This window comes from Crocuta crocuta, unplaced genomic scaffold (genome assembly GCF_008692635.1).
Source record: "Crocuta crocuta isolate KB4526 unplaced genomic scaffold, BGI_CrCroc_1.0 scaffold650, whole genome shotgun sequence".
NCBI classification, from domain to species: Eukaryota; Metazoa; Chordata; class Mammalia; order Carnivora; family Hyaenidae; genus Crocuta; species Crocuta crocuta.
In genome coordinates, this window is record NW_027532882.1 from 153,075 (window position 1) to 161,744 (window position 8,670).

At 58.5% G+C, this 8,670-nt stretch overlaps 2 protein-coding genes across 6 annotated transcripts in view; one reads left to right on the forward strand and one right to left on the reverse strand.

Annotated features, from left to right (window-relative positions):
* Window positions 1-5,450, forward strand: part of PRAM1 (PML-RARA regulated adaptor molecule 1) — a 7,075-nt gene extending 1,625 nt beyond the window's left edge. Inside the window, exons 2-10 of one of the 2 annotated variants that reach the window (XM_077745696.1) lie at window positions 511-1,879; window positions 1,968-2,037; window positions 2,112-2,188; window positions 4,372-4,423; window positions 4,507-4,615; window positions 4,728-4,890; window positions 4,972-5,005; window positions 5,090-5,124; window positions 5,266-5,450. In XM_077745696.1, coding sequence (XP_077601822.1) covers window positions 511-1,879; window positions 1,968-2,037; window positions 2,112-2,188; window positions 4,372-4,423; window positions 4,507-4,615; window positions 4,728-4,890; window positions 4,972-5,005; window positions 5,090-5,123 — 1,908 coding nt within the window. In that variant the 3' untranslated portion in view covers window position 5,124; window positions 5,266-5,450. Of the gene's footprint in view, window positions 1-510; window positions 1,880-1,967; window positions 2,038-2,111; window positions 2,189-4,371; window positions 4,424-4,506; window positions 4,616-4,727; window positions 4,891-4,971; window positions 5,006-5,089; window positions 5,125-5,265 lie in introns of those variants that run through there. The other variant, XR_013330661.1, reaches the window with a different exon arrangement.
* Window positions 5,451-6,457: 1,007 nt separating this feature from the next.
* The window catches only part of HNRNPM (heterogeneous nuclear ribonucleoprotein M), a 39,791-nt gene continuing 37,578 nt past the window's right edge, over window positions 6,458-8,670 (reverse strand). For all 4 annotated transcript variants that reach the window (XM_077745673.1, XM_077745672.1, XM_077745670.1 and 1 more), the window contains 2 exons: window positions 8,536-8,587; window positions 6,458-6,883 (listed from right to left, as the gene is read on the reverse strand). In XM_077745673.1, the coding sequence (XP_077601799.1) occupies window positions 6,720-6,883; window positions 8,536-8,587 (216 nt within the window). In that variant the 3' untranslated portion in view covers window positions 6,458-6,719. The remainder of the gene's footprint in view (window positions 6,884-8,535; window positions 8,588-8,670) is intronic.

Genomic DNA, 8,670 nt, shown 5'->3' on the forward strand with positions numbered 1-8,670 from the left:
AGGAAGGTTTCTGGGTAGGGGAGGCTGATGGATGGTTTAGGGCCTTCATGAGGTCTTTGGCTTTAACCACAGGGAAATAAAGGAACAGTGCTGGATTTTGAGCAGAGGGGCTTCCTCTGGCTGCTGTGGGGGGAGAGGCCAAAGATAAGGCTGGGGGGGGGGGGGTGGGAGACCTAGGAGGGGAGCCTGGGTTCCTCCAGCCCCCGAGGCAGTGGTATGGGCAGTGCAGAGTAGCTGGGTTCCCATGTATTCTGAAATTACAACAGAAGGTACTAGGAACGAAGTATCTCAAGGCACCACCAAGTGAGGGGAGGACTGGGGGAGCAGCCGGGGAGCAGCAGGAGCCTGGGGGAGCCTAGGCAGTCCCTCAGTGGCCAGGGCTCTGGGGAGCCTGGAGACAAATGTGGGAGTCCTCGGCCAACAGCGGGGAGAGCCGAGGACAAAGGGGAAGAGAAGTTAGCAGAAGAGCCCTTGTGCGAGTCCCTGCCTGACCGGCTGCATGTCCCTTAGGGGAGCCATCAGGACTTCCGGAGCCTTCAAGCAAAGTTCCAGGCCTCTCAGCTCGAGCCCAGTGAACTCCCCAAAAAACCCCCGAAGCCTGAGTTCAACAAACTCCTAAAGAAGCTTCCAACAGCTGAGCTAAGCGAGCACCCCAGGAAGCCCCCGCAGCCCGAGTTCAATGCAGGGCCCAAAAAGCCCCCACAGCCCGAGTTCAATGCAGGGCCCAAGAAGCCCCCGCAGCCCAGCGTCACCGATCTGCCCAGGAAGCCCACCAAACCCGAGTTTGGTGAACTGTCCAAGAAGTTCCCACAGCTCGGGGCCCCGCCAAAGGCCTCACGGCCTGAGCCTGGCAGCCCTGCCCAGCCCCCACCGGAGCCCAAATCCAGCGCCTTCCCCAAAAAGCTACAGCAGGCTGAGCCCAATGAGGCCACCCCAGACCCCTCACAGCCCGACTTCAGAACCCTCCTCAAGCCCCCACAGCCTCAGGTCGGTGACCGCCCTAGGAAGTGCCTGCTACAGTCTCAGGTCGGTGAGGTCCCTCAGACACCCCCCTGGAAGGCGGAGTCCAGTGAGCCCCACCCCCACCCCTCAAAGCCTGACTTCAGTACCCTCTCCAAGAAGCCCCCGCAGCCTGAGTTCAGTGGTCACCCCAGAAAGCCCCCGCAGCCTCAGGTCGGTGACCCTAAGAAGTGCCTGCTGCAACCTGAGCTCAGTGAGGTCCCTCAGACACCCGCCTGGAAGGCTGAGTCCAGTGAGCCCCACCCACAGCCCTCACAGCCCGATTTCAGCACACTTCCCAAAAAGACCCCAGCCCCTCAGCTGAGTGACCTCCCCAAGAAGCTCCTGCGCCCTGACTTTGGTGACCTTGACCTCACCAGGAGGTCCTCAGAGCCTGAAGTCAGCGTGGTCCCCAAGAGGCCAAAGCAGTCTGAATCCAAAGCCCCCTCCAAGAAGCCCCTGCAGCCCGAGCTGGGGGACCTCCCCAGGGTGTCCTCAGAGCCCGAGTTCGGCCTACTCCCCAGCAAGTTCCTGCAGCCCGAGTGCCAGCGGCCGCCCCGCAAGTTCTCACAGCCTGAGCCCAGCACTCTGCCCAAGAAGCACCTGCACCCGGAGTTCTTCGGTGACCTTCCGAGAAAGCCCCCGCTCCCCGGCTCCGTTTCCGAGAGCTCCCTCCCCACTGCTGTCGCAGGCTGCAGCCCCAGGCTCCCACTCAGTGCTCACGGTGGGCGGCCGAGGCTGGGCCTCAAACCAGGCCACCCACCCCGGCGGAGGCCTCTGCCCTCTGTCGGCAGCCTGGGACCCCCTCCGGCCAAGCCCCCACTGCCCCCCGGCCCCAGGGATGTTCAGAGCTTCCGGAGAGCCGCAGCTGCAGCCACAGGTGGGTCCCGGTGGCCCAGGCAGAAAGCTGGGGAGGGAAGAGGCTCCCGGCCAGGGCCTGCCTCCCTCCCCCTCTCTTCCCTCCACAGCTCTGAGGAGGGCTCGATCTGCTACTGCGATCCACTTCCAGGCGCGACAGACTTTTAAAGACATCCCACAGTGAGTGTGCAGAGTAAGCCGCCTGGGCACAGACCCAGGGCTGAAAGAGACCCTGATCTCAGGTATCTCTGCAGGGACCAGGAGGAGATCTATGAGCTGTATGACGACGTGGAGCCCCCAGACAACCCCAGCCCCAGCCGCAAGGGCACAGGTTTGTTGGTGGCGGGGCTGAGCCCTGGGCCAGACCATCTGCCCGGCCACCTGGGGACCATTCGCTGCAAGGCCATATGTTTTGCCATGCGCTGGCCTGAAGCCAAGGGACAATCCGTCTCCCTGGCAACGCGGGGGGAGAAAGCTGAGGGCAGGGACGGCCTTTCAGAAAGGCCGTACCAGCCTTGGATGGGCGCAACAGCCAGCAAGCGTGGTGTGGCCAGGAGTGCGGCCCCGGGGGGTGGCAGGTGTGAGTCGTGGAAGCCTGAGAACAAGGACTTGGTGGTGTGTGAGCCACCAAGGGAGTGAGAGCGAGCTCATGACACGGGTGAGGCCCAAGTTTCGAGCCAAACGCCTGGGTGTGGAGTGCAGGCACCTGGAGCTGGGGACAGGGGGTCAGATTCCACGACAGACCTGTTGTGTTGCAGGTGCTTGCTGGCAAGTCCAGGCAGGACTTGGGCCTGAACTCGGGCGTGGGCTGGAGACAGACGCCTGAGCCCGTGGTCCTAGATATTCTGCGCTCTGGGGTTCCAAAGGGCCCTCTCCCTTCTTGCAAGTCTCGGCTCCTGGGGAGCAGGATAACGGCGGAGCCAACCTGCGTGCAGGGTTAATGCCTTCACCGATTCGAGTGAGGGGGAAAAAGTGGCTCCCATGTTACACGCAGTCACCGACACGCAGCCCTGCTTCAGATCCTCCCATCCCGCCCCCAAGGCGACACAGGTGTGGAAGCCTGGCCCCAGGAAGCAGCTTGCCCCAGCTCACACTGCCCAGGTCCCATCTGTGAAAGGGGTTCCACAGGAGAACTTATTAGGGGTGCCTTCAGGATGTACCCGCTTCCTCCCCACCAGCGCCCGCACCAGGCCTGATGCCTCCGCCACTCTGTCCCGAGCCCCTTGTGCTTCTCCGTGGCTTTCCCCAGGGGTCGCTTGCAACACCCTGTGTTAGCAGAGCTTCCTGCCGGGGCCCCTCCTGCTTCCGCTCTAGTGAGGCTCCCGTGGCTGGGGTGTGGGGGCCACTCTTCGAGACGGGGACATGGGGAGAGAGGGAGTGGCCGTGGCCACTTCCCAGCAGCCTTGCAGGCACGGCCCACACCTCTGCTCACCATCGCTGCCAGTGGACAAGCGTCTCCCCATTCCCTGTCAGTCGTTCTTCAAGATTCCAATCAAATATTCTTCCCAAATCGCTCCCTTCCCAGACACCGTATGGGGCCTCGCTGTCAGTATGGACTGTCCCGAAGGCTACGTGGCCTTTGCAAGTCCAGCCCGCCGCTGCCTCTCTCTGGAGGGGTAGTGGGCCTTTAGTGGTTCCTCGAAGGGCGGAGTCTTCCCTGGAAGGGGCTGGGGCCAGACCCAGCTCTTTCCTGGAATCTGAAGGGGCCACTTGCAGGACCCACCTTCCTTGTGGCCTGATTCGGGTCCCACGGCCAGGGGCGTGCTCTACAATGTGATTGGGGCCCCGGAGTGCCTCTGGGAGAAGTGGGAGCGGCTGGAGGAGGTGTCCTGGGTGAGACCATGGGTGGCAGCATCACCTGAAAAGCTGGGGGCTTCAGGTTCTGGACCCTTCACTCAGCTGGTACTCATGGGGCTCCTGCTATGAGCCCACCCCTTAGTCAGCAGGCTCCTGCCTGGAAGGCTAATAGTTTGCCCGGAAGTCAGGCCTCACCTGGGAGACCTTCACAGTAGTCTCGGCAGCAGCGAGGCCAGTGCAAGGACCCCACCCCACGAGCCCCTCCGCAGATGCCCACTTCTTCTGCCCAAAGATATGCTGTCACCTTATTTTTGACCCAAATCCCCAGAAAGCAACCTACTCCAGGAGACAGACATGACATGGCCTCCAAAGCCCACAGATAAGTCCTCCCTCAACCACTGACCAGCCGGAAGGCCTGGGAGCAGACTGCGTTAGCACTCTGAGCCTCTATTTCCCTCGTCGGCAAGCTGGGAACGACAGGACTGCCTGCTCCAGTGAGGAAGGTCGTTACTGTGGTGAACAGTTCCGGCCTTGCCAGCCATGCAGGAGTTAAGAAAATGACAGGCAATGCACTAGAACTCCCAACCCAGGAGAAAGGCTGAGAAGACAGACTGGCGGGCAGGGTGGCGTTGGGAGGGGACTGAGGTCCTGAGAATGGACACAGGCAAGTTGGAGAGGGAGACTGAGCCCTAACCCCGCCGTTCTCACTGCTCCCAGATGGAGTGCCATCTACCCAGCAGCCCCCCAGGCCCCAAGACCCAGAGCTCAGGTACCACAGGGCCAAGGGTGTGGGACAGGGAGGGGGGCTGAGGTCTGGGAGGACATCCTGCTCAGGGGGCTCCAACTCCCCAGGAAGGAGAAGGCCCCCCAGCCACAGCAGCTGCCACCCGCAGACCTGAAGTCTCTGAAGCAGATCCGGAAGGCAGAGAAAGCGGAGAGGGAGTTCCGGAAGAAGTTCAAGGTGTGAGCACCACAACTCTGTGAACACGCGTCCCGGGAACGCTGTCAGCCCTAGCCGGCCAAAGCCCTGGGGTGACAGCACAAAACAAAAGCTCTAACATCTCCCTCCCCAGTTTGAGGGGGAGATAGTGATTCAGACAAGGATGATGATCGATCCCAACGCCAAGACGCGTCGTGGTGGTGGCAAGTACCTGGGGATCCGGCGTGGGGAGATCCTAGAGGTGATCGAGTTCACTAACAAGGAGGAGGTGCTGTGCCGGGACACCAAGGGCAAATGTAAGTCGGCCGGGCCACAAAGTCCGAGGGAACCGGGCCACCACCAGGGCCGGGAGCTCACCTGCCCCGCTCTCCTTGCAGATGGCTACGTGCCCAGAACAGCTCTGCTTCCCCTGTGAGTCCTGACTGGTCCTGGGTTGGGGGGGGAAGGGGGGGGTGTCAGGGTGAGCCTTACTGACCAAACCGTGCTTTCTGCCAGGGAGACGGAGGTGTATGACGATGTTGGCTTCTAGGGTACGTAGATGCTCTGGGTGGGCTGGAGGGGACCACAGTGCCTGGAAGGAGGTAACCCCCCTAACACCCCGTTTCCCCAGGGGCTGCTATCTGCTTATGGGGAGGGGGGATCGATGGAAGTCACCCTCCCTTCCTCGGCAGACCCCCTGGAAAGCTGACCATTCCCCCAGGAACATCAGGCCCACAGGTGTGGGTGCCCAGGACAACATGCCCACCCAGCCACCTGCTAACCCAGGCGCCTTGGATCCCAGCACGACAGTCCCAGAGGCCCCCAGGCTCCGGCCTGACTGCATACACGAGCCACATAAAGCTCCTATTTAAAGCAATCCCTGCTTCTTGTCTTTTCTTTCTGTCCTGACTGGCACACAATGGAGACATGATCTCCATGGGGGTCTGAGAGGCTGACCCTGTACCCCCCACGGTCTCACCCATCAGGGATAAACACCAGGAGAAGTGTGGCAAGGCGGTGGCGGCAAGGGCAGGACAGCACATCCACACAGGCTGCAAACAGCTGTCTAGCCCAGGTGGACCTATGCGTGAGGCCACATCCTGGGGGACGGGAGGAGGGGTGACCCAGTTCTGACAGAGCCCCGGTATCACTCAGCCTGAGCTGCGAAAGGACCAAACATGCTCAGAAACTCACACCCTGCCTGGTCTGTTGTAGCAAAATGCTGCCTTGGACTGAATATATTTGCGCCACCTCACCCCCCCACCCCAAATTCCCGTGTTCAAAGCCTAATGCCCAATGTGATGGTATTTGGGGGGCGGGGCGGGAATGGAATTAGTGTCTTCACAAGAGGACTGACAAGGGTCTTCTGCCCCTTCCCAGCATGTTGAGACCACACCTAGGAAGTGCCATCTAGGAACCACGACCAGGTCCCCTCACCAGTCATGGAATCCGCGAGTGTCTGGACCTTAGACTTCCCAGCCTCCAGGACCGTGGGAAATAAACGTCTGGTTTTAAGCTGCCTGCGTATGGTACCTGTCACAGCCCCCGAGGCAGTCTAGACAGAAGCCAACTGGAAATGGGCCTGACGCAATGTCTGTGCCAAGAGAAACTGTACAGGAGGGGACGAGGGTGGCAGCTTTCAGAACCGCTAACATCCAAGCACTTCGTTACCAGCACTGAAGAATTCAAGTCCACTCAGGACTGTTTCCAGAAGGAGTTCTGACGTGGCCGGAGCCCGTGTCCTCCCACCCACGGGGTCCACACACAAAGCAAAAATGGGGATGTGACCCCCAGTGGTCAGAGCTCCAAGGGTAGAAAGAAGACTGGCTCTAGCTCTCCCAACCTCAGGTGGAGGCCCCACAACACACACGCAAACAGCCAGCGTCTTTTCAGGAACCGGTATTTATTATCAAAGTCATATTCGATGTCAACAAGATGCCACAACTACAAAAAAAATTGCGCACGTTGCAATCTCAATGCAAACAGTCAAATGGAACCCCAGTCATTAAAAAAGTAATTCAAATTACCCCAAAAAGCAACTGAATTTTTTAAACATCTTTATACATCCAGCCAACAAATTAAAATGGTTAACAAGAAAAAATACAAATTCAGAGGTCTGGTATCGATGTTTAAAAAAGGCAACTGCTTAAGCATTTCTGTCAATTCGAACATCAATCTCTCGGCCACTCAGCTTCATCCCATTCATCATCCGGCAGGCCCTCTCAGCCACCTCTGGCGACTCAAACTTAACCACACCGCACCCCTTGGACTTCCCGTTCTCCATCTTGATGTCGGCATACAGCACGTGGCCTGGGCACAGGGAGGGAAGAAGAGACCACAACTCATCAGGCAAACCCAGAGCTCAGCCTTGGTCTGGGCTCCACTCAGTCCACATCACCTGTTGGATTTCGGTGGACAGAGTCAAAAGGGAGAGCGGCCCTGGCACGCCAAGTACGCAGAACACAGCGGCCGCAACCCAGAGATTACGGGCCTCGAGTCATATTGCCATTCTTTTCTGCCAACGGGACAGAGATCGGACCAGACCCGTGCTAAGCCTTCCTGGCAGCTTCAAACGTGCACACCTTGACACTCGAGGAAGTTAAAAAGGGTGCTGTGTGAAGCCAACTTTATGGGCCAATTCTGCAAAGGCTTGGTCCTCAAGACCCACCACGTTTGTAAGCCCTTTGTGATACAACGGACACTTCTGTACTGTTCAGATGGAAGCTGCATCCTAATTAGAAGTGGGTTTCACGTATTTATTCAAGCGCTGATTAAGCATCCAGGTATGTGTCAAGCACCAGAAGAAAAGGCTGTAAGAGGGAGGAGCCAAGGACATGACCGTGGAGCCTGTGCTAAGGGGCCCACGTTTCTAGAGCCATTAACTCAGCCTGAGGGAAGGCCCACATCTCCAGGGCTTCTTACCAGAAAGTTCTGAAGGTCCTTCACCAGAAGGGAGACTTGCTATAACACTCAGAACAAAGCACTTGTGGAAAATGGCACTTGCAACTCGGGTTCAGGGACGGGAAGCAGAGGAGAAAGGAGGGATGAAGCTTCCAAGGGGCTGGTGAGTGTCTCTCCCGGCAGCTGTGGGTCCCTCCAGGCCTCAGGCAGGGGAGCTGCAGGACCTGATCTGACTTCTCAGACTACCACCGACTACTATGACTACAATGTGGAAGCAGTGGAAGCCGAGGGGCCAGGGAGGGGGCAGGAAGGCATGCTACGGCTCAACAGCCGCCCCAAGGGAAGAGCCAGGAGAGGCGGCAAAGTGGTGCAACGGGAGCCAACAGTGAAACAGGAAATGAGTAAAATCACTAAGGAAGCCTTGACCCAGCAAACCGACCAGACTCCTGGCTTCAGCCTGGGGCTCCCACTTGACAGGGTTAAAAGAACACAGGTGATGTGAGGGAGGGGCAGGGGTGCACCCGGTGACCATTTCACTTCCTTTTGCCCACAAAGTGAGCCTCTGAGAACGGTGGCCCGGTGTGCCAGGAAACCAGCGGCCCCAGGCCGCACGCACGCACACCCTCACCCCCGGGGACTCCTGGGCGAGCGCTCGGAGGCATGACCCAACAGGCCCGTAGTAGAAAGCAACCTCATCTTAGATCAGTATTGGTCTTACTCTCAGCTTTGTCACTCAGAAGCCATGTGACTTTGGGAACGTGACTGCCTGACTCATCTGTAAAATGGGGACATCACCTCCTTTCAGAAACCATAGAAGAACGAGGCTGAAGTGAGAATACAGGTGAGAAGTGTCTGACACATAAGAGGAAACCCAACAAGCGGCCTGAGTATCCGCACAGGAAGAAAAATGGCAAGTCCCATCAGTCCGCGAGTCAGGGCAAGTGGCAGTGAAAACCAGGATGGGAACTTGGCTGCGCCCCTCAGATGCACTACTAACAAGCTAAGACTTCTGAGGCCAAAACACACGGAAGCACCTAGAAAGCCTTTTCTCAAACACTTACCACATTCGTTGAATTTGTCTTTTAGCATCTTCCAGGTAAAATCAAATGGGAGCTAGAGGGAAAAGGAGAAACTGATGAGTTTCCAAATCCAATCCAAACCCCCTAACGCGTCAACTTCAGGGTGGGAAGGGGGGG